At 53.7% G+C, this 24897-nt stretch overlaps 1 protein-coding gene across 3 annotated transcripts in view; it reads left to right on the top strand.

Moving 5' to 3' along the window:
• TTC7A (tetratricopeptide repeat domain 7A) overlaps positions 1-24897 on the top strand; it is a 122726-nt gene that overhangs the window by 40720 nt on the left and 57109 nt on the right. For all 3 annotated transcript variants that reach the window (XM_027113180.1, XM_027113179.1, XM_027113181.1), the window contains 4 exons: positions 12121-12199; positions 12997-13154; positions 13783-13846; positions 23702-23839. In XM_027113180.1, the coding sequence (XP_026968981.1) occupies positions 12121-12199; positions 12997-13154; positions 13783-13846; positions 23702-23839 (439 nt within the window). The remainder of the gene's footprint in view (positions 1-12120; positions 12200-12996; positions 13155-13782; positions 13847-23701; positions 23840-24897) is intronic.

Here is a 24897-nt window from a genome sequence, read left to right as displayed (position 1 = left end):
TACAAAATATTGAGTATAGTTTCCTGTGCTATACAGTAGGTCCTTGTTGGTTATCTATTTTATATATAGTAGTGTGTATATTTTAGTCCCAAACTCCTAATTTATCCCTCCTTCCCCAAAATGCATAATTCATTGATCCCTCCCTCCCTCCTAGTTTGTGTAAGTAATATAATTATAATGTTTATGGTGGAAAACTTGGAAAATACATAAAAATATAAAACGGGCAAATTTAAAAATCACATATTCAATCTTTAGATCAGGGACTGGCAGGTTATGACCTTCTGGCCAGTCACCTGCTTTGGTGAAGTTTTTTGGAACACAGCTTGCCTGTTGGTTTAGGTATCTTCTATATCTATGGCTGCTTTAGAGCAACAACTGCAGAGTTATATGACTCCAAGCCTAAAATGTTTACTGTCTGGCTCTTTACAGAAAAAAATTTGCTGGCCCCGTATTCTAGGTAATCACTGTTAACATTTTTTAAAATAAATTTATTTATTTTTTATTTTTGGCTGCATTGGGCCTTTGTTGCTGCACGCAGGCTTTCTCTAGTTGCGCTGAGCGGGGGCTGCTCTTCGTTGTGGTGCACAGGCTTCTGATAGCAGTGGCTTCTCTTGTTGCTGAGCACGGGCTCTAGGCACGCGGGCTTCAGTAGTTGTGGCACGCGGGCTCCGTATTTGTGGCTCGTGGGCTCTAGAGCGCAGGCTCAGTAGTTGTGGCGCACGGGCTTAGTTGCTCCGTGGCATGTGGGATCCTCCCAGACCAGGGCTCGAACCCGTGTCTCCTGCGTTGGCAGGCGGATTCTTAACCACTGCGCCACCAGGGAAGCCCCCCACTATTAACATTTTGATGTATGTCTTTTCACATTTTTTATTTATTTATTTATTTATTTATTTTTGGCTGTGTTGGGTTTTCATTGCTGTGCATGGGCTTTCTCTAGTTACGGTGAGCGGGGGCTACTCTTCGTTGCAGTGCGCGGGCTTCTCATTAACGTGGCTTCTCTTGTTGCTGAGCACGGGCTCTAGCGCACAGGCTTCAGTAGTTGTGGCACATGGGCTCAGTAGTTGTGCCTCGCGGGCTCTAGAGTGCAGGCTCAGTAGTTGTGGCGCACGGGCTTAGTTGCTCCGCAGCATGTGGGATCTTCCCGGCCAGGGCTCTAACCCGTGTCCCCGGCATTGGCAGGCAGATTCTTAACCACTGTGCCACCAGGGAAGCCCTCACATCTTTCTGTGTACAGATATGCAGGTATATTTTTTTCTTTTCTTTTTTAAACAACAACAAAATAGTATCTTACAGCACTGCTGCTTTGTCGCCTGCTTTTTCCACTCAGGGCTTGGTTGGGAGCCTCTTTTGTGTTCCTGCTAATCTCTCTTCTGCATGAAGTTGCTCCCTGTGGCATCAGGGGAAGGTGCCAAGCCCACGCCTGCAGCTGGGCTTAGGGCTTGGTGGGCTGTGTGGCTGGGACAGTCATCCTTGAGCTGGGCCCCGAGGGAGGGGAGATTCCCAGAGACAGGAGGAGTCTGGGTGGGGCAGAAGAGGTAGGATGAGGCTGAGGAGGATGGGGAACTTGTGAGGGTCCAAGGCCAAATACACTTGGGAAACAGTGGGTTAAAGACTTCTCAGACCCTTTAGAATAGGAATTCCAAGGAGCATGGTTGCAGATAGTAAATTTTCAGGAGGAAGCAAAGACATGTAAAGTTTTCAGTTTCGTTTGACACCGAGCCCTTGTTCGGTGTGGGTCTCTGGGGACCACTCTTTAGGAACCAGCGCTCTGGGACTCCAAGGGGAACAGCTGGACTGAAACGCAGTTTCTGGCCCAGGCAGCTTTTCCATCCAGCAGGCATCCCTGTCCCATCAGAGCTACATCCCATTCGGGGTGTTGGAAGCCCCCCGAGCTTCAGCCCTCAATGCCTGGAAGAGAAGGAAGCGGAGTCCTTGCCCAGAATGCAGAGCAGGCCATGGTGAGGCCACTCCCAGGAAGCAGCGGTGGCTGAGATGGCTGGGGTGTGGGCGTGGGCCTGGGGGGAGGCAGTCCTGCCCCAGCTGGACCCCGGCCTGGAGGAGGCCTGTGTGCCCCTTCTCTCTCACCACCCTGCCCTCGTGTTAGAGGAGGCGGGGTGCTGCACGAATCCTGTCCTCCAGATGGTAAGAGCAGGGAGAAGGTCCCGGCCGGGAAACAGGCTCTCTCCCTCCTCTCTCCTTGTACATGAACACCTACCAGAGCACCTGATTCGTCACAGCTGCTTAGAAAATCTAAGGCAGTATTATCATTTGTTTGTATTATTATTTTTTTGAGGCAGTCCACAGCTGGATGGGCTGCTGCCTCAAGCTTCAAGTTTACACTTTAAAAAAAAAAATCTCTCAAGTGCTAGGCCAGGGAGGCAGTGGTGTCCCGTTTGGGACATGAGGATCGGGAGGCCCAGAGCGCCAAGGTGGTTTACCTCCCAAGGGTGGGACTGGCCTGGGAGCCCTGGGTGCCTCCGACCAACCACCCTGTGGCCAGGGAGGTGGAGCTGGGGGGGGAGTCACCGGGTCGCACGCTGCCTCTGCTCTAGCTCCACCATGGCTTGTTTGTTCCTATTCAGTTACTGCATTTCAGTTTCAGTGAAACGGTGGCCTAGCAGGCTGGTTCCTGTTTTTACTTCCCAGGCAGCTGCCACCCAGCTGCTTCTCTTTAGCTGGAGACTGTTGTCACCCTGTTTTTGCAAATAAAGTTTTATTGGCACATAGCCACACCCATTCATTTACATACTGTCTCACCCTCAGAACTGAGAAGTTGGAATTGAGATCAGATGGCTAATCCTGAAATATTTACTCCCTGGTCCTTTAAAGAAAAGAGTTTGCTGATGCCTGCTCTCTGTTTAAGAAGTTCTCCCTCCCAAGGCCTCTTGCAGAAGAGGTGCTCTTCTTCCATATGGCAGTCCCATGGAGTAGATTTTGTGGGAAGGGGACAGTTCTAATTTTAGTGTTCTGTGTCCTTCATTCATCCATTTAACAAATAGTTGTTATACTAATACGTGCCACCTATTAAGAGCTGAATTTGTGCCAGGCACTTTAGTGCTTTGCTGGCATGTGTCTTTAGTCTTTCCAGGAGCCCTCTGAGGTAGGTGCTGTTGTTAGCACCCCCATCTTACAGATGGGAAAACTGAGGCACAGAGAACATAAGTGACTTGTCCTGGACAGAGCCAGGGTTGTGTGTGCCGGTACTGTCTGACACCATTAACGACCAGTCTACACTGCCCACAGCAGAAACCCAGCAATTAAGACCCTGCTGCCGCCCCCGAGTTGCTCACAGCCTAGCGTTTGTTCCCCCGAGTCTGCCTCTACTTGGTATGTGTGGTCCCAGCTTCTGGTTTGAAGAGTTGGTGGGCATCAGGGCAGGGCCGGGGAGTGGAGGCCACTCAGTGATCCTGAGCGAGTTCCTCCTCTGCTCCCCACCCCCACCTCTAATGGGGGGTGTCTGTTTGTCCTGTATCCCAGGGTGTGAGGGTCCAAGAGGAAGGAGGGAACGAAAAGACACTGGAGTACGGAATTCAGAGCCCTATTAACTCCCTCTCTGCTGAGGTCCCCCCACCTCCACCCCTCAGGGCTGCCTGCTCCCTTCCCCTTCGCTTCTCTGCAGATATGATGAGGTCAAGGTGAGCGTCCAGGACAGTCAGGAGGGAAAGAGGGAGAGAGCCAGCAGTTATCAAGCACATGCTGTGTGCTAGGCTGGACCACACGCTCTGTGTACAACACTCTGTGAAGGAGGTCGTGTGACCCCAGCCCACTAGTGAGGGGCTGGGGCTCAGAGAAGGTTGAGTCACTTGCCCGACCTCACCCACTGGGATTCCAGCTTTAGATCTGAGTGGCCTGGAAACCCATGCCGTTTCCAGTTTTGGGGGTGTCAAAGGGCAGCCTGGGCACCTGTGGGGTGTGTGGAAGGACAGGGCCCCGGTGATGGGGCTGATCCTTGATGTGCTGACTTACGGCTCTCCTTCCTTCTCTGGGACCCTGAGTCACATTCTCAGAGGGTGGGCCTGCTTCCTGCCCTGTCTTTGTTCTGCGCACTCAGGGCATGCGTGTGCGCGCGCGCGTGTGTGTGTGTGCGTGTGTGTGTGTGTGTGTGTGTGTCAGTTGTGGGCAGAGGCATTAACCAACCGTCACCCCTCCAGGAAAGCCCAAGTAATTTTAGTTAGTTTTCTGTTGCTCTCACTTTGTTCCCCTGTCTTTGTCCTCTTCTTCCTGAAGCACAAATTTCAGTCCTTAAAGCTGATGCTGACTCCCTCCCCACCCCCGCCCTTTATTCCCAAATAAAGAGGAATGGAAACTGAATCATCATTTCTTTCCAAGCAAACAGCCCAAATATTTGAAGCCTGAATGTGAGGAGCAGTTCCCAGGACACGTGGGAACAACTCAGCCCCTCTCTCAGTTTCCTGTGAACACATCCAGCCCCGTGGTGGCCCTGGAATGTGACATATATAAAGTAGCCCTGGGTGCCTGGGTGGGCTTTAAATAATTTCTTTACACCTTTCCTCTTGATAGTAGCTAATATTGTTGAATACTTACTGCATGTCAGGCAGAATGTTAATGTCTTTACGTGTAATCCTGTGAAGTTGGAACTAGTAATATCCCCATTTTCCTGAAGGAGAGGTTAAGTAACTTGCCCAAGGTCACGAGGCTAACAGGTGGTATTGCCAGAGTCTGGTGCCGAACTGCGTCTGCCCAACCCCACAGCCTGAGGCCATGCTCATTACATAGTCCCGGGCCCAGGATACCACCCACCCACGGTAGGTCTGCATCAGTGAGCTCCTGTACTTATGTATCATGGTCTTCAGGTCAAAGTTACATCTTCCTGGGTGAATCACCGGTTCCAGTATTTCTCTTATACATTTGTCATTATTAGGAAGTTAAAAAAAGAAGTCAGCTTAGCCCAGGGTTTTCAGCCTCAGCACTGTTGATGTTTTGAGCCAGATCTCCTTTGTTGTGGGAGCCTGCCCTGTACACGGTAGCTTTTAGCAGCATCCCTGGCCTCCACCCAACAGACGTCAGTAGAACACCCCACCCCGCGAGTGTGACAACCAGAAATGTCTCCAGACACTGAAAAGTGGCCTGGGCTGGGGGTAGGGGGCAAAACTGCCCCCACTTGAGAACCACTGTCTTAGCCCAAGGTGTGAGAGGCAGGAGGTCAGGGGGAGATGGGGACGCAGACGCCCGATACTGGGTCACCTTCTCCAGGGCCGCTCTGGAGAGTCTTTTAAAGGGCTCCAGAGCCATTTCCTGCAGGTTAAACTCACCCGCACTTGCCTGGGCTCTTGCGGTGTTTGGGAAGGGTTGGGGAGAAACCCTTCCCTGTGTTCAGAGAGGTCACAGCCCAGTAGGGGGGATGGCGCTAAGGTGGAAAAGCCCAGCAGCTCATTTCCCAGCTGGCCTCCGCGAGCCCACGGAGTGTCAGGCCCCCTGCCCAGGGCAGGATGAGGACCCACTTCACGGAGCTCACGTCCCAGTGGGGAAATGACAGTGTGGGATCCAGATGTTGACGATGGACAGTGCTCTGTACTAGAGGAAAAGAAGGCAGAGAAGTGCGAGTGCTGCCTGGGATGGGGGGCACTCTAAAGAGGCATTTCGTCCTCGGGGGCCAGGTGGAATGGAGCCCCCGGGGCTCAGGCGCTGCTGCCTGTTAGAAGAGGTTCCTTAGGGCCTGAAGAACAGGAAGAGGTGGTGGGATCTGCTTCACAGATTCTGGGCTATAACCTGAGAGCCTGAGCTCACTCCCATGTGGGCATGGGGTGGACCCAGGTTCCAGAGGGCCCAGAGGAACCCTTGCTGAGAATGGGGTGCTCAGCCCCGGGGGCCAGATGGCCACAAGCAGTGCTCTTCCCAGGGTCCAACTTGTCCCTCCAGTTGAGGATTTGACATAATTTAAAGGGTGTGGGGTTCTCCACTGTGTAACGTGGGTGATGTTTTCTTGGCCTCCAGACAGTGCTTCTCCTTTAATTCTGAGCTTCGGTGAGGCCTGGACCTCCCTTATGCTGCCCACTTACTCATTCAGTGTCTGAGGGACATTCATTTTTCCCAAGGGCCTTGCCCTGTTGATCCAGCAGTTAATTCCCCCAGCTGACTCCTGCCCCTTGCTCTTCCTAATTGACCTGGGATTGAAAGTGCTGGCCTGAAAGTCAGGAGCTGGGAGGCCCCTACCTGGGGTCCACTTCCCCTCACTGCCACCAGAGGGCAGCCATGGACTCTGGTTGGAGCCTCGCCCTGGGCAGTACTGCGGATGCTTCTGCCAGGAGGCAGCTTTCTGTTGGGCTGGGGGGTTGATGCCTACTGGGCCCAGGGTCTTGGCCGTGGGGGAGGCTTGGTTCTCCTTTGCACGAAGCAGCCCAGGGGTGAGGCAGCAGGGGACACCTGGGGGTGGTGCAATGCCAGGGAATCTGTTGATGACCCTGACCTCACTAGGACCGGGTCTCTTGAGTATCTCCCAAGAAAAGAATGTGAGCCGGGGCTTCCCTGGTAGCGCAGTGGTTAAGAATCCGCCTGCCAATGCAGGGGATACGGGTTCGAGCCCTGGTCCAGGAAGATCCCACGTGCCGCGGAGCAACTAAGCCCGTGGGCCACGACTACTGAGCCTGCGCTCTAGAGCCTGCGAGCCATAACTACTGAGCCCACGTGCTGCAACTACTGAAGCCCACATGCCTAGAGCCCGTGCTCTGCAGCAAGAGAAGCCGCCGCAATGAGAAGCCCACGTGCCACAACTAGAGAAATCCCGCGCACAGCAACGAAGACCCAACGCAGCCAAAAATAAATAAATAAAAAAAAGAACGTGAGCCAACTTGGCTCCTTCCCCCACAGCAGGCAAGAGGCCGTTTCTCTTTGGGGTGGTTTCTTTCTCTTCTCCCTCGACCTACAGAGCCCATTCTCGGCTCAGGGCTGAGAGTGAGCTTGGGCCATGTGTGTTGAACCAGGTGGGCTGCATGTTTTGTGCGTGCTCTTAAAAAAACTTTTTTTAATCACTAAAGCAATATATGCTCATTGTACCAAAACCAAACAATAGAGGAGAGAGTGTTTTCTGGTGTGTTTGTGTGTGTGTGTGTGTGTGTGTGTGTGTGTGTGTGTGTGTGTGTGTGTAGGCACCTTAGAAAACCTGCTGTTGGGTATGACCCCGTAAGGGGTGTGTTCAGTCAGTAGTAATTTTGTATTCTTAGCAACCACCCAGTATCTGCAGTGCTGGGGGAGGGCACGAGACAGAAGGCTCTCAGGGGCATTCAGGGGCCAGAATCAGCCAACAGTGAAGCCCAGGAGAGCCTCCTGGTGGTCACAGAAGAGACCTCTTTGGGCACAGGGAGACCTCTGAGGCCCATCGGAGAGAGCACATCCTTCCAGCGTCTCTTAATGCACAGCCTTTGTTTATTGTCAGCACCCACCGCCCCTACCCCACCTCACTAGAAAGCTCCCCTTGCCTGGATGTCTTCAGTGTCCTGCAAAGGAAGTGTCACAGCCTTTTTCTGGGGCTGGGAGTGAAGAGGGAGCTATCCGTTTCACATTTGAAACATAATGTGAGTCTGTGGCAAGAAGGAATAGCTTCATAACCATTTGAACTTCACCTGACCTTGTCTCCTGATTCAACCCTCTAGCTGTTGGGATCTGACAACTGGCTGAGCATTTCTGGGTCTTTGACCGGAAACCTCTCATACACAATTAGCAATGCCAGCCCTGAAACGGGGACTTCTGGCCAGTGTCGTACGTACCAGAGCCTGTTTAGGTTCCATTCAGTGAAAAATTCCATACATTTTCTCATTCTCTGTTTCAAATCCAACAAAATCCCCACCCCCCACCCCAAATTTGTTGAGCACCTACTGTATGCAAAATATTTTGCTAAGCTCTTGAATAAACCATGAGCGTGTCTAATTTTACAGACTGTGAGCTCGTTATGTGCAGGGCTGTGAATAAGCTATTCATTCACTCATTCGGTCTCTTAATTCTTTCTCTCTGCATTAGTTGGATGCCTGTTGAGAACAGGACACTTGGTGTACAGTATCCAGGCACTTGGTATATAGTAGGCACTTTGTAGAGACTTAGTTGAGGGAGTCCTGGAGTTCAAATAGGCAGGAAAGGAAAGTGTAGCTGTGCCATTCATTGTCTTTCTCAAGGGTCTTGTTAGTTAAAAGGGAGTGAAATCTGAACCCCTTGGTACCTGCGGTGAACCCACCTCTCCCCTTGGGTGATTGATGGCCTGAAAAGGCAGGCATCTTCCAGGCTTTAATTTTGTGATTGGAAAATGAGGATTTATTTATTCCACAATGATTTCTTTTTTTTTTAATTTATTTATTTTTGGCTGTTTTGGGTCTTCGTTGCTGTGCGTGAGGTTTTTCTAGTTGTGCTGAGAGGGGGGCTACTCTTCGTTGCGGTGCGCAGGCTTCTCATTGCGGTGGCTTCTCTTGTTGCGGAGCACGGGCTCTAGGCACGTGGGCTTCAGTGGTTGTGGCACATGGGCTCAGTAGTTTGGGCTCGTGGGCTCTAGAGCGCAGGCTCAGTAGTTGTGGCGCACGGGCTTAGTTGCTCTGCGGCATGTGGGATCTTCCCGGACCAGGGCTTGAACCCACGTCCCCTGCATTGGCAGGTGGATTCTTAACCACTGCGCCACCAGGGAAGTTCCCACAGTGATTTGTTGAGGGCCTTCTATGTTCTAAGCATTGTGCTGGTACCCGGGAATGTGAAGCTTCCCTCACCAACCTCATTAGAAGTTGCAAAGACCGGATAAGATGAAGTGCTTTGGAAAAATCTGCCCCGCTGCCTACTGCTGACCAGGGGCCTGGGGGAGCTTGCCGCCTCCTTGCATGGCTCCCCTGGAGGCCCCCCTAAGATGAGCTGTTTCCCTTGACCCATCCCTGCATGTACATATCCTCTTTCTCTGCTCCTGGCCAGCCAGAGTTTACTTGAGTTGGAATCCGTGACCTCCTGGCTTCTCCACATGCAGCCTGATTCTGAGCCAGGGTTTGTTTGAGGCCCTGTTTGGATATTGTTAAAAGTGGCAGCTTTGCTCAGAAAGGTCAGTGTGAGAGACCAGAACAAAAAGATCTTTCAAGCTGGCCTCTCGTGGGGCTCAGAAAAGCCCCAGCTCTACCTGGCACTGACAGTTTATACCCAGGACAGGATTACTCAAGCTGGTGGGAGAAACCCCATCTAGTTTCCCATTTCCCAGAGGGCTGAGCTGAGGCGGAGGGGCATTCCCGACATTTCAGAACAGGTCGGCACCAGCCAGGAGCCCAGATGTCTCTTTGTCTAGCCCTGGCCCCTGGAACCTATGTTGGTTTTTCTCTTTACCTGCATTCAATAAAAAGTGGGATTTACCCCAAAGATGCCTAAAGGTGATTATTTGCTTTGCTAAAGAATTCCTGGGAGCTCATTTAGATGTCAGAGTCCCGTATAGATTTGAAAATAGTAAAAATATACAACTTTGGAGGCACAAGATCCTGTTAAAATTGCAGTTCTCATTCCTAAATTAAGTGTGTATTGGGGGAGGACCCTGAAACAAAGCAACTAGTATACCAAGTCCATGATTTCAGGTATGCTTGATTAAGGTGAGATATCTACTGAAGTAAAAAGAAAGAAGATATAAAGAAAAGTATTACACAAAATAATGACACTGATGGTGTACAGCTAGTAGCAAAAATTGTAGATGTGGTATGCAGATGACAGAAGTCGGGGGAATGCTGATTGCAACTGAAGACCTGACTTTATAGAGGAGAGGGCCGTGCATAGCCCACAGAGGTGAGCTCTGCCCTCAGTAGCAGTGCCCAGGCACGAACCATCTCTAAGGACCCTGTGGAGCCCTGTGGTGGTTGCCCCTCCTGGTTCTTCAGAAGCTCTAGGCAGGCTAGGGAGTATCGTTGTGGCTCTGACTCTATTCCCCAGGTCTTTGTCTCCATCCTCAGCCTTACAGACAGGAGTCTGAGTTCATAGTGTTGGTGGTTTGCACATTTGGGGCTTGTATGAAACCAGAGGTTCCCAGAAGGCAAGGAATTGATCTCCTGTCCTTTTATGCCTCCAAGCTCCAGAGCCCCCAGGAATCTGTTTCATTCATGAAAGCTGCAGGAGGGGCTCACGTGACTTTCCCGGCTGCCACCTTTGGCTCTTCACCCTCTGTGATCTTTCATTTCTAAATTTGCTGGCCTGGGAGCCTCTGCTTTCCCTTGCGAGCTATCGATCTAGGGAACCCCCCGGAACAAGTGAGGGCGGCAGTCCTCAGACATTTGCTGAGCACACATGCCCGGGCTGAGCTTCAGGAACAAGACTGCCCTCAGGGGGTGCACAGTGGGAAAGGGTTCAGCCTGTAAATGGAAAATGGCTGCAATGCCATGCTTGCTTCAAAAGAGGACTTAACACGGGGCGAGAGCTATGCGGTCAGGAGGGGTGGGTGTGGGGAGGGGCCCAGGGAAGGCTGCACGGAGGAAGTGATGTTGGAAAGTGATGTGTAAAAACACAGATTTTTTTAAGGATGTGTAGGGGAAGGGCTCTTTAAGGCAGTGGGGGAAACCTGTTCCAAGACTTGACATAGGGAACTGTGGACGGTTGTTTAGAAAGGACTTGAGTGGTGGGAGATGAGATGGGAGAGAGCCAAGGGGCAGACCCGACAGCCCTGGGACACCGTACTGAGGGCCTAGACTGAATTCTGTAAGCCTGGGGGCACCGACGAAAGGCCAACATGGGAAGGAACAAGATGACTTTTACATGTCAGGTAGAGCCCTCAAGGGGCAGTGGGAGTTGTTTTTCAAACTCAGGCCACACCCATCAGTGGGTTGCAAGATTGTTTAGTGGGCTGCCGCCAGCATTTTTAAAATGGGGAAGTAGTGGGAGACGTAAAAGAGAAAATATGGGAGTGGATTGCATTGCACATAGTAGAGACAGGTAATATATCAGGAAACTTAACTTCAGTTTTATGTAAGCAGTGTGTGCATATATACAGGGTTGCAATGTCAGGTGTATTTCTTACTATGGATCACACTTTAAAAAGCTCGCAAATGACTTTAAGGCACAGAGGGCTGACTGGAGGGGGTGAGACCAGCTGTCACTGTCATCTAGGCCCCAGGTGATGCAGGCCAGTCTAGGGCCCTGGTGGTAGGGCTTGAGAGGTGAGGATGGATTCCAGTGTAGACCGGATGTGGCAGATGAAGGTGGAGAATTTTTTTTTTTAATCTCATTAATAGCTTTTTTTTTTTTAATTTTTTTTTTTTTTTTTTTTTGCGATACGTGGGCCTCTCACTGTTGTGGCCTCTCCCGTTGCGGAGCACAGGCTCCGGATGCACAGGCTCAACAGCCATGGCTCACGGGCCCAGCCGCTCCGCGGCATGTGGGATCTTCCCGGACCGGGGCACGAACGCGTGTCCCCTGCATCTGCAGGCGGACTCTCAACCACTGCGCCACCAGGAAAGCCCTAATAGCTTTTTTAATATGATTTTTTTAATTTATTTATTTTATTTATTTATTTTTGGCTGCGTTGGCTCTACCTTGCTGCGTGCATGCTTTCTCCAGTTGCGGCGAGCGGGGGCTGCTCTTCGTTGCAGTGCGTGGGCTTCTCATTGCGGTAGCTTCTCTTGTTGCGGAGCATGGACTCTAGGCACGCGGGCGTCCGTAGTTGTGGCTCGCGGGCTCTAGAGTGCAGGCTCAGTAGTTGTGGTGCACGGGCTTTGTTGCTCCGTGGCGTGTGGGAACGTCCCGGACCAGGGCTTGAACCCGTGTCCCCTGCATTGGCAGGCAGATTCTTAACCACTGAGCCACCAGGGAAGCCCGAAAATGGAGGATTTGAGGTTGACTGAAGTCAGAAAGTCTGGCACCAGCCCAAAGCACTTGGGCCAAGATAACATCTTGTTTGAAATACTCGATCCTGGTCTCTTTCTGGTGGTAAACCGGAGGCCTGGGTTTCTAGAGAGCTACAGTGGAGAAGGATCCTTTCTATTCTTTGATCACTGTTGTCCTGGGCCTCTAGGATCATGGTGTTACAATTCTGACCTTTCATACCAATTATTGGATGTTTTCAAATAACACTCAAATGGGCAGGCTCCTCCTAGTGTCTGCAGGTTTGATGAGGATGTCTGTGTGGGAACTAGGCTGGTAATGACCCTGCTTCTACTGTCTTCCTGCTAGGAACATCGTGAAAGGCATGAGAGAACTCCGGGAGGTCCTACGCACTGTGGAGACCAAAGCAACTCAGAACTTCAAAGTGGTAATGGAGGAGGCCCCAGGGCTGGGTGCTGGCTGTGGCTGGTTTATTCAGGAGTTGATTTCAGTGGGAGGCAGCAGAAATCCTAGCAGGCAGCCTCTGAATCAGGGGAGTGTGTGCTTCTCCTCTCCCTGTCATGCTCATGGCAGACATTGCTAGTCAATCTCAGCATTCTTTTCCTCCAAGCCTGGGCCACACCCTCAGCATCCTTCTCGTCGCAGCACTGCACATAGCCCCTCATGTTAGATCAATGCTGAAACCTCCTGTCATCCCTTCCTAGCAAGGTGGTGTGCTAATTCTTAGGGATTTGTTTATGATCTTACTAAATAACCTTGGCTTGCTTTCCTGCCCCAGTTCAGGCCTACCTTCTTAGGCTTCTACCCCTAATCAGAGCCACAGCTGCTTCTCACTCTAGACTTTTCGGTCAAATATCAGAAAGGTATCTGGTGCAGAGAGCTGCTTGCGCTGAGGGCTTTATGCTTTGCAAGGGCTGTGAGTACTCTGAGCCGTGCTGGGCTCCGTGGGGCCAGGAGGAGGAGGAAATGTCCCTCTTGTCTAGGAGAAGAGAGAGGACAAAAGATGAAGTCGGAGCCATCACAGGCCAACAGACGGGGTGGGGCAGCTCAGTGCTGGAGATACAGAGAAGCAAGGGGGCTCCTTGGGGCACAGTGGTGGACCTCCTGGAGGGGCAGCGATTTGCAAGCAGGCAGATTTGGCTGGACGGTGGGTGGAGGGCACGGCAGGCCGCGGCCGGGCAGAGCCAGCACCTGCCTGCATCTGAGCTCCTCCCTCTCTGCCAGATGGCAGCCAAGCACCTGGCAGGGGTCCTGCTGCACTCCCTGAGCGAGGAATGCTACTGGAGCCCCCTGTCCCACCCACTGCCCGAGTTCATGAGCAAGGAGGAGAATTCCTTCATCACACAGGCCCTGCGGAAACCTCAACTCTACGAAGGAGACAAGTAAGCCTATCTGCTCTGGGGACCACCCCAGGCTCAGGCCACCGTCCCCAGGGTTCGGTCCCCACTGGCGGCCCCTCTCTCTGCCCCATGCTCTCCTGCAGCCGCCGCCCAGCTCCCTGCCAGGCAGGCTCTTCAGAAGCAGCGGAGCCAAATAGACTAGAGAAGGCAGGTCTTGGGGTGGGGGGTTGAGGGGCCATCCTCTAAGGCACCCAAAGGCCAAACAAATTATTTGGCGGGCGGGGGGAGGGGGGATACCTGCCTTCCTAATGGTCTTAATGCACCGTCTGTCGTGTTTGTGCCAGTAATCGAAGGTGGGGTCTGTGAGCTTGTTTCTCGCTCTCGTCTGCTGCTGGCCCCAGCCGCTTCACGCGGTGCTGGGGGCTGGAAGGGGCATCCCCCTCAAGAGCATTGCAGTGTTTCCAGCCCTCGCCCACCGTAGGCTTTCAGATCCATGCCTCTGGGGCATGATAAAGAGCTGCAGGTGGGATCCAGTGCCTGTGAATTATGCAGGAGAAGGTCACCTTACCAGGGCGGGTGCTGACTCCGGGGCAGAAGGGCCAGCGTGGCAGGCCAGCGTGCTGCTTCGGAGGGCCGTGCTGCAGCCCAGGCTGCCCTCTGTGTCTTCCAGCCTCTACTGCCCGAAGGATAACATTGAGGAAGCCCTGCTGCTGCTGCTCATCAGCGAGTCCATGGTAAGCTCAAGGCCTCTGGCCCGTGCAGTAAAGCTGTGGGGCTTGGGCACCGCCCACCGGGTCCTGGCCGCGCTCAGCCCCCAGGGATGTCCCTGAAGCAGGCCTCTTGGATCTGTTCCCCCCTCAGGGGGTGCAGCTCCCTCATGAGATCGAGGTGTGGAGTACAAGGCCGCTTTCGGGGGCCTGGGTCCTACCCCTGCATGAGTAGGGACTGGGCGAGCTAACAGATTCCCACCTCCTGCTTCTGGAATTACAAAAGGTGTCATCAGCAAGTCAACAGAAGGTTGCGTGGACAGTTCTGTGCTGGGTCGGTGATGATGGAAGGGGGTGGAAGGAACGTGTACTTTCACGGCAGGAGGCCTGGATTCAGGTTCCGGCCCTGCCACTCAGTAGCTGAGGGCCCTGGGCAGATCACCTAAGCTCTGTGAGCCTCAGCTCCCACCGCTAAGGTGATAGTAACTCACAGAGGCGAGGTGCCTGTACAAGGGATTCACTCATTCATGCCACTCCTAATACAGAGTGTCATCCACTTTGTGCCAGGCCCTGTTCTAGACTCCAGAGAAGCAGCAGCAAACAAAACGGAGAAAACTTCCTGCCCTCATGGAGCTTACATTCTAGTGAGGGAGGTGGGCAATAAGTGAATTAACTACTCAACTACCCAGGGTTGCGACGTCTAAGTGCTGTGGAAAAATAAGGCGGAGGGGGTAAGGTGTGCCGGATAGAGCACACGTGAAATGCTCTCTAGATTTTTTTCACAAGACCCGCTTCTCCTGCCCCGGGCAAACACACATGTGCACACGCACGCACACACACACGTGCCGTGGAGGCTCAGCGTCGGGGAGAAGTGTGTTGGGTCATCCGGGAGGTGATGAGATGAAGGATGGGTGGTCCAAGGGGGCTGAAGGAAGGGTGGGCAAGAGCATCAAAGCCAGGTGTCCTCTGACTGAGGGACCCCTCAGAGCTTACGAGCTGGGGACCCCCGGGTTGAGAACTAGGTTTTTTAAGATGATGCATCTGAGAGCAGTGTGTGAAAGTGGAGTTTAAGAAACTGGGTCCCCAAATAGCAAAAAACAAATGTCCCTTTGGAAACCTGGGACTGTGTGATGCCAGGGTTTGTTTAGAGAACTCTGGTCAGTGGGTTGCCTCTGGCTGAGCAGGTCCCCCAGCAAGTAGACAGGAAGAGGGACCCTGGACTCGGGGGTGAGAGAGTGTATCCTTCCCCAGCCAGGCGGGGTCCATTCGGATCCAAGAGTGCCGGGGAAGGGGCGTGGATATTTGGATCCCGAGGACAGACTGGCTGGGACATGGTCCTGAAAGGTTTGCACGGTGGGTGCTCGTGTGGAGGTGAGGTGGTTGCTGCCGGGTGGGGACATCTAGCTGGTTAGCCCAACGTGGAAGTAGAGGTACCAAGTGCCAGGTCCGATTGTCATGGGAGAACAGTGTACTTCTCACAGACTGAACCCCATTTCTTAATTATGGAACCTCAGCCATAGACCAGTATCCTCTCCCTGCCCCCTTCACACACCTCAGCCATCTCAGCACCTGCACCATCAGGTGTGACTGCACAGAACTCACCTGTCTCAGGAAACACAGGGCGTTATTGTCACTTTCCTATGCTGAGGGTTACGGTGTTGTCCGCAGGTGGGAAGTAAAAAGGTGAAAATGGGAACGTTTCTTAGGTCCTTTCTCTGCCAGATTCCAAGCTGATTATCTCATCTAGGTAGGCATTGTGTTGAGCGGTTTGAAAAATAACAGTTTCATATGATTCAGTCTAATACTAATATGTTCCCATCTTACAGGTGAGAAAAGTAAGGTCCAGGACAGGTACATGTCTTGGTCAAGGTTACATACTAATAATCCTTGCAGCCATGATTCAGATCACGTCTGTGATTCACTGACGGCTCTAAGTCTTGGTTTTCTCATCTGTCAGAGGCTCAAGGGGGTGACTTTGAGGATCAAGTGCAACAGAGCTTGGGGAGAGCTTTGTAAACAAGGAAGGCCTTGGCTGTCTGTGTGAGAATGGTCAGCATTTTGATCCCTGGCAGGGATAGAGGCTGGGCTTTGTCTCCCTAAGTATTTTCTGTGGCCATTGCTTGATCCGGGTGCCCAGAACCAGAGCTGAGATGCCTTTCCATTAAAGTTATTCCCCCCAAACCCTCAAGCTGCCCGTATATCTCAAAGTAGAGAATGGCCTTTTACTAAAAGGTGACCCATACTTGGAGCCAAGGTGGTTTCCCTCTAAGCAGCTCTTTCAAGAGGGTATGTGGCCGGCTGGCCTCCACCGGCCACTCGGGGGATCCAGGCCGGCTGGCCAGGCGGGTGTCGTGGGACTTCCCTGTGGCCTGCAGAGCAGCAGAAGTGCTCAGACGCCGAGTGTGCCGTAGCTGGGAGGAGGCAGTCTTCCAGGGCTGGCTGGTTGGTTTCCTCCTGCTCACACCCAGCCTGTCACACATCTAGGAGCTTCAGGTATTTGGGGGAGGACGTTGGCGATGGACGTAGCTTTGGTGTCTCATCTATCGAGGGCTTTCCACCTGGGATCCGGATCTGGCCGCTGTGGCTCCGCGCGGTTTCTCAGAGTGACCAGACCGCCTCTGACTTCTCACTCGCCCTTATTTTACGCCCTCCTTTCCTGCAGGTCACATTCTCCGTCAGGTGTGGGCGCCAGGCTCCTGCTCTGACCCTTCAGCCGACCCCTGAGGCTCAGCCCGGCCTCCATGTGCCAGCAGGGTTTTCCTCATCTCCCTTTAGTGCTGGCTGGCTTTGGCTCCAGATGATAGGGAGAAACCTCTAGAAGCAGCAGCTGCCTTGGCTGCTCCTTGGGTTCTCCTAATCCCTGCAGAATTCTTTATGCGGCAGTAACAGCTATTCCAGCACAGCCAGCCCAGGAGGCATAATCATCACAGCTCTCCACTTCTCCACAGCTAGCTGCTTCAGGAAAGGGTGTTGCAGGTTTCCTGAGCACGTCCGCCCCTATTTTGTGGTTTGCAGCTCAGAGGAGTAGGCTGCCTGGGGGCTGGGTGTGGGGTTGGTACCTGAAGTACGGTTTTTGTTTCGGGCTGAGTGTGATGGGAATGAATCGGGCAGCCCTTGTCTTTCAAGAGGTAAATAGAAACCTTACAGATGCTTTCACAGAAGCGCAAGGGACGTGAGTTATAACTGGCTAAAGGAGATTTGTGTTTTGAACTCAGTTTTGAGTTTTCAGCACCGAAAGGACACTTAAAAATGCCCATCCACCCACCCACCTACTCATCTCTCCACCATCCAGTCTTGTTTGAGCAGCGACAGTGTGCTGAGCTGTGCCCAGCACCGGGGGTAGAGTGAGGAATAGTTAAATCACAGCGCTCGTCCCAGGCGTCTTCCTACCCAGTGGAACATGTGTCTGGGGACACAGAGGAAATCCTGGTCCCCAGATCAGAAGGAATTATCTCAGTCTGCTGAACCTCAAATGCATATTCTAGTTGTTTTTTTTTTAACACCTTTATTGGAATATAATTGCTCCACAATGGCGTGTTAGTTTCTGCTGTATAACAGTGTATCAGCTATACGTATACATACATCCCCATACGCCCTCCCTCTTGCGTCTCCCTCCCACCCTCCCTATCCCACCCCTCTAGGTGGTCACAAAGCACCAAGCTCATCTCACTGTGCTATGCGGCTGCTTCCCACTAGCTATCAGTTTTACGTTTGGTAGTGTATATATGTCCATGCCATTCTCTCACTTTGTCCCAGCTTACCCTTCCCCCTCCCCGTGTCCTCAAGTCCATTCTCTACATCTGTGTCTTTAGTCCTGTCCGGCCCTTAGGTTCTTCAAAAACTTTTTTTTTTTTTTTAGATTCTATATATATGTGTTAGCATACGGTATTTGTTTTTCTCTTTCTGACTAGTGGTTGAAAGAACCATGTGTCAAAATCAGCCTGATTTTCTCAGTTGGGTAACCAGGAGGTACAGGACTCTGCCATTTCTCAAATCTTGATCTAAGGCATAAAAATACGTGTTAGAGCAAACTGAATCCTCGAGCCCCAGTTCCGTTCAGCTGGGGGAGAAGCTTCTGCCGGTGTCAGGCTTTGGGGAGCTGAAAGGACACAGAGGCTTGGGTGAGAGAGGGTCGGGGGGGTAAGCCCCTGGGGCCTGGGATCCTGCAGGTTAACAAACGAACTGCCATCCGTGCCCAACATCAGGCCCCCAGCGACTTGCATCTTGAATTGGCCGTTCACAACCTGTGCAGCCTGGGCAAGTCTCTTACCTCCCTGATCCTCAGTTTTCTGTAAAATGGGGCTAATAAGGTCTCTCTTGCAGGCATTGGGTGGATGAAGTAAGAAAATGAGCACGAAGCTGCCTGGTACATTGTGGGTGTTGAGCATGTATGCGTCTTATCCTGATGACTACCTGGTTCTGAGTCATTAATTTTAGAAAACATTTAGATTCAGGTCTGGTTGGGAGAAAAATTGGTTTGAGGATATACTGTTTGGTTAAAAAAACAAAACAAAACAAAAACGCTTCTCGGGCTTGATTCCATTCGGGTCTTAGCAGATGAGCACAGATAGTTTCAGCTTCTGGCGCCTGGTTTGCTGTGACGTGAGGTCCTGCTGTGCTGCAGGCTGCAAGCGGAAAGGGTCTGTTAATGCTGCCAGCTCAGAACCCTCGGAGCAGTGGAGGTGGGAGAGCCTCGCGCCCTCGTTGGCAGGAAGATTTCTGCTGTAGGAGCCCGATGCGCAGGAGCGTGGGCTGGCGGGGGCCTGGCTGGGGCCGCCGTGTAGATGGGACACGGCACAGAGCATGTTATTCCTTGGCTCTGTGGACTGGCGGCTGGAGAGCCGGTGGTGATGATGGCTGCCGGTGGGGGTGACAGCACGAGCAGAACGGGACAGCATCCTCCAGGGAGGAGGGGCAGGGGCCAGGCAGACTGGCACCAGGAGACTCCTTTCTGGGGCGATTGCTGGAGGTGAGCAGTGGGCCCTGAGGCTGGGTCCTTGGCCAGCAGAGAGGTTGTCCCTGAGAACAGGGCTGATGTGGTCCAAGGAGCTTGTTCTCTGCAGAGAAGCAGCACCTGAGGCCTGACTGAGAAAGTCCAGCCTGTGTTTTGCTTTGGTGCTTCCCTAAGCAGAGACATCTGAGGGCCTCTGATGGCATGGGCGGGGCTAGTGGACACTTCCTTGGAAGCACCTGGAGGCAGGAGAAGAGCCAGGGGTGAAGTCAGAATGTCTAGGCTCTAATCTGGGTCCTAAACCCCCTATATGTATGCCTTGAGGAGCCTCCCTGGTCTCTCTGGGCCTCAGTTTTCTCATCTGTAAAATAGGACAGTAGAACAGGAGATGGTTGTTGTCAGTATTATGAGATACCACTTACAAAGTGCTCTACAAGTTAGTTTCCTTTCCTTCTTCTACCCTGCTGTGTCCAGGCTCAAAGGAGAAACAGGACTGGGCGAAGTGAAGGTCAGTGCTGTCTGTGGCCCTGCAGCCAGCAGAGGGTGGGGACCAGGGCTGGCAGAGGAGCCCACAAGACAGCAGGTGCTCAGGGCAGCAGAAGCCATCCTGGACTGGCTATCGGAGGTTCAGCCTTAATTCCTGGAGACCCCGCACACGTTAGTACACCCTCTGGGGCTCAGTTTCCCTGCCTGCAAAGGGGGCATCAGCAGTTTCATCCTGCCCCTCTGTGGGGTTACTGTGAGATCATGGCAGTGATAATTCAGTTCCTAAAATGCATGGCACACACATGAGGGATGGCTGTTTGAGCAAGAACCATCTTGCCTGAGGTGTCACGTGGGCTGCCCCCACCTCGGGGAATGGCGATGCCCTTGTGGCCCCGTATTTGCTTCATGGATACGTGTCCAAAGACCACAAGTGGGTCACACTGGATGATGGTGGGGTGGGGAGGACCACGTTTCTTTGGCTTTTCCTCTTCTGACCTGCTGGAGGCCTGGGGTGAACGTCCCTTAGTCTGGGGAGACTGCCCCTGGGAGGACAGCAGAGGGTCCAAGGCTAGGAGCTTGTCTCAGGGACAGCTGCTGAGCCCTGCCTGGGATTAAATGCATGGATTAAATAAGAGCAGGGCACCCCCAGAGGTGGGGGACCTGGGGGTTTTGCAGGGGAAAACAGAGGAAAATAGCCTGCCATTATCCCCAAACCAGTAAGGAGTATGGTGTTGAGAAGACCATTTAGTTTCTGCACGATTCATGTCTCTCACTGCATCTGATCGGAGGATTTCCATGTGAGGACATTTAAATGGTGGAAGGGAAAGAGTGTGACTGGGACTAGTTAAAGGCAGGCTGCTGGTGGAGCTGGGAGCAGTGTGGCCTGAGGAAGGTGAGTGTAGCAGAGGAGGGAATGGGACACCTGGGATGCCCTGGGTAGAGACTTGAAGCCCCCAGAGGGTCTGAGGCCCTGTGCACTGAGGCCTGCTCTGGCCCCTGAGCTGCGCGTGAATTCCTACCCTGTTGCCAGCCCCCCCGAGGCTTCTTTTTTTTCTGCCCCAGTTCTCCCCACCCCACCCTGTTGTATGGTTACGTACACATGCTGCCCAGCTGCCCTGCAAGCACTGGAGCATTTCACTGCAGCCCTGCCCCGAAGCCACAGCAACCACTCGGCAAACTTCTGCTTTTGGCGTTCCTTTGGGGACCCACGCTTTCCTCTTGGCACAAATGCCAAGTCCTGAGGACCCCCGAGAAGATGCCTTCCCCACTGTCTGTGTGTTGGGGGGCGGTCCCCAGGCAGAGGAGATGCTGCTGTGAGCCCCTCTTCTGTTCCTGTCCTGCCGACCTAATGCTTGCCCAGAGCTGGAAATTCATGCCTCCCTCCCACCAGGCACACACATTCAGAGACGCTGTTCTCTTAAAGGTCAAGGTCTAGGGCAACAGGAGGAAGTTTCCACACCAGGCCCAGAGATCCTTCTCTTTCTAATGTCACTTGAGAGTGCTGTGTGCAGGCCTGTGCTGGGGCTGGGAGGCTCGAGATGAGTGAGATGCATCCCTGCCCCGAAAACCCATGAGCCAGTGGGGTGTGCAGGGGCCCGGGTGTGTTCCCAGGGTTGGGAGAGGATGGGGGGGGTGGGCAGCCTTGCCTGCTGAGATAAGTCGGGGACAGTGGCAGAAGGAAGGGATCCTTGAATTGAGTTTGAGGAGCCAAAAGGCATCCACATTGACAGACGGAACAAAGATGGGCCTCGGTTAGGAGAGGGAGCTGCAGGGAAGGACTTGGGAGCTAGTGGAGAGAAGCTGGCCAGGTGGGCAGCGTCTCATGGCAGCCACAGAAAGTGGGGGAGTTGGGAGGTGGGGTCTGGCAGGGGCTGCGCCTGGAGGATAGGGCGACCAGAGCTCACTGCTCACCATCCCCTGCATGGGACTAGTCTGCATGGGTGGGTCCCCGATCCTGGATGTGTCCTGCAGGCAGCCTTCCATCAGGACCTGTCTCTCCCACCAGAGTTCTAGGTCAGATCCGCTCACTGTGTTTGTTGTGTACTGCGGCTGCATCCCGTTTCCAGAGCCCCTCCCTGAGTGCAGGGACTGTGTCTCCCATCCTCTCATTCCCTGACCTCCTGCACCCGACCCCACCCCCACTGCTGCCTGGTGGGGGCCGCCTCTCAGGGGCCCACCCAGGGCGGCGAGAGCTGGGGCGTTGCTGGAGGTGGAGGAGTGGGGAGGTCCACGGCCAGGCGCAGAGCGAGTTTTGTGCTTCTCACTGTAATAGTTCCTGCCATGGCTCTCCTTAGAATCTCTTCTCTCTTCCTGTTGCTGCCTGTGTGGGTGGATATCACCAGGAAGGAGGGGGATTTCTCTGGCCCTTTCCCTCTCCATTCCTCTCCCTTAACCCTTTGGCACCTGACCGTCAGCTCTTGTTTACCAGGCTGGCACTGGTGCTCAGCCTTTCTGGGAATATCCTGGCATCCCCGGCATCCTTTCCTGGGGCAGGTCCACGCCCGTCAGGGCGGTGGGCAGCCCTTGCCTATTGTACCTAGAAGGGCAGCCATCAGGACCCCTGGCCCCTGGCCTGCCTTACTGAAATGCCCTCCCTGGGTGAGTCACGTCCTTGGGTCTTATAGGTATTTTGGCTTCCAGAAGCCTCTGTGGGAATGTGCTTCAGGCCTGCACGGTAGGACACGTCCAGAGCCTACAGTCCAAAGGCCGTTGAGCTTCTGCCTCTGCAGTCATCACCCTGGGGAGCCTCAGCCCCTGACCTGGAGGAGGGGATAGTAGTCCTGCCCGGAAGAAGGTTGTGAGGACCACCTGTTGAAGCATTGTTTGAACCTGACCAGTGGGGATCTGCGTTTTAAGAGTCAGCAGGTCCCTTTTATTCTGTCAAAAAGGCCAAGTTCTTGGATCTGCAGTCCTTTGTGGGGAAGTAGAGGAGGGCGAGTCCCAACTCATGGAAGGGGGTTCAGCCTCTTCTACAGACGGAGGGGGATGCTGGGAAGAGACCCCTTTGGCAGAGGGGAGAAGAGGCAGGAGAGGGGAGGATGCTGGGAGCAGCCAGTGGGGGCGTCTGGCCAGAACCCAGCTTCGCTTCAGCTCAGGCACAGCCCTCAGTGTGTGTGTGTGTGTCTGTGTGTACCTGTGTGTGTGTGTGTCTGTGTGTAGGAGACATGGGGGGCCCAGAGCATCCCCAGCCTAGTCCCCACCCTGCGGGGGATCCCCGTGACTCCTGTTTCGCTACTCCCGAGCCTGAGTGCTGTCCCCAGGGTGTGAGTGTACAAGAGAGGGTGGGACCACAGGCCACAGAACAAGGGTCCCCAGTTCCTGACGGGGAGATTTCACCCTGATGGGGTGATACAGAGTTCCCCCTTCAGATCGTACAGAATCGCCCACTCCTAAAGCACGTTTCCCCTCGCCCCTCCCCTCTCTGAGCAGCAAACCCCGCCCCGCCCAGGCAGCTCTGAGCTGCTGGACTCCTGAGGGCCACATGCCAAGCACAGAGACCCCGGGTTTTGAGGAGGGACAGAGAGGAGGGTTCCGTAGTCAGAAGGAGTCAGGGATAGGTCTGGGCTGGACGCAGGTGTGATAGGAAGGAGGTATGAGGTTCCTTATCAGAGGGACTTGGGGGGCCTGCAGAGGAAGAGAAGAGGGCACGGAGGGGCCACAGCCCAAACGCCCGTCCTGTGAGTCGAGCTGCAGAGCCGCCCATCTGATCTAGTCAGTTCCAGATGCTATCTGAAGCTCTTTCTGTGAGTGGACGGTTACACACACACAAGGAGCTGTCCCCCAGAACAGCTGGCCTGTATCCTCAATAATGCCAGTATCCTGGAGCCAGGCAAGGGCTGCAGGACTCCTCCCACGAAAGGGGGCACGAGAGACATGGCACCAATCCTGGATTGGATCCTGGCACGATGACTCTACCAGAAAGGCCATCAATGGGACAGGTGGCGAAATCTGGATATGAGCTGGTATTAGGGAATAGAAATAACGGCGTTCCACTTCCTGAATTTGGCATTTCTGTTGTGGTTATAGAAAGACTGTCCTCTTTTCTTTAGAGTGAAGGGCCAAGTTGCCTTAACTACTACTACTGTTACTACTACTATTATTATTATTAGAGAGACAAAGCCAGTGTGGTCAGTGTTAACAATTGGGTTTACTGCTATGGTACTGTTCTTGTGGCTTTTCTGTAGATTTGACTGTTTGCAGAATAAAACACTGAAGTTCAGGAGCATGGGCCCTCAGGACTGCCGTCTCACCCCAGCCCGGGCTGTGGGTGGAGGGTTTGCTCTCTGTCCTGGGGGTGGGGAAAGGCTCTGGCTGGTTCTAGGAGTGTGGCCTGGGTCAGCAGCAAAAGGGCGACGGTCACTGGGCCTCAGAGGCAGGGGCCCTGTGGGGACAGGCACCTGCTCATTTTCTGTCCTTGCTCTTCCCTAAACCGGGTCTCCCCACAGGCTACTCGGGATGTGGTGCTGAGCCGGGCACCGGAGCAGGAGGAGGACCGGGCAGTGAGCCTGCGGAACGCTGCGGCCATCTACGACCTCCTGAGCATCACGCTGGGCAGGAGGGGCCAGTACGTCATGCTCTCCGAGGTACAGCCTCCTCCGCTGCCCCTCCCCTGCCTCCACCAAGGGGTACAGCTCTGTTCTTGGGAGACCCAGCTGGGGACTGTCTTATTTCCAGTGCCGAGAGGGCTGCCCTTCACTGGCAGGGTGGTTTTTGTTTATTTGTTTTACAGATTTTTTTTTTTTTTTTTTTTTTTTTGTGGTACGCGGGCCTCTCACTACTGTGGCCTCTCCCGTTGCGGAGCACAGGCTCTGGACGCGCAGGCTCAGCGGCCATGGCTCACGGGCCCAGCCACTCCGCCCCATGCGGGATCCCGGACCGGGGCACGAACCCGTGTCCCCTGCGTCGGCAGGCGGACTCTCAACCACTGCGCCACCAGGGAAACCCTGTTTTACAGATATTTTCATGTGTTTTTTCTTGGAAAGAACGCATGGTGTTGTATAGAGAAGCACAGGAGGAAAGTTATGCACCCCTCAGTTTCCCCCAGAGGTGATGCTGGTGTTCTGTGACGACCTGTCCTGGCAGGGTTCTGAGCTGGGTGTGGTCGGGAGCCTGGAGCACGCCCACTGTACTGGGCAGACACTGCCGGGGCAGTGCTCCATGGGCTGGGCCCAGAGGGTGGTCCCTCTCCAGGATGTGGGGACCAGGAGCACAGAGCTGCCGCTCTCTCCTGCCCCCTCCCCACAGTGCGAATGGCTTGCACGCTTCTTTGAGCTTTCAGATCCAGGCTGGGATCAAGGGTGGCATGGGGGCCCTCGGCCCCTTGTACAGGTGGCCTTCTCTTTGCACGTGTTTGGGAGGGCTCCCGAGAGGAGGGGCGGTCACGCCTGCTGAGCCCTTACTCACACCGAGGCACCGTGCGAGGTGCTTCCAGCAGATACCTTCTTTAACGTGGGGGGATAAGCGGTCTCTCAAGTTCACCAGTGAGGAAGGCGAGGCCCAGAGAGGTGGGTTTCTGCCCAGGATGGTGCAGGGAGTGCAGTTGAGCCAGCACGGGGGGACCCAGGCCACCAAGCTCTGAAAGTATCTGCTGTGTGGTCCTGTACCCCTCACCTCTGTCCCCCACCTGCCTGACCACGGCCAC

The sequence above is a fragment of the Aethalodelphis obliquidens genome, unplaced genomic scaffold, assembly GCF_003676395.1.
Source record: "Aethalodelphis obliquidens isolate GAN/ISIS:26980383/991018 unplaced genomic scaffold, ASM367639v1 scaffold12, whole genome shotgun sequence".
Taxonomy (NCBI): domain Eukaryota; kingdom Metazoa; phylum Chordata; class Mammalia; order Artiodactyla; family Delphinidae; genus Aethalodelphis; species Aethalodelphis obliquidens.
This window is presented reverse-complemented; position numbering and strand designations above follow the sequence as displayed.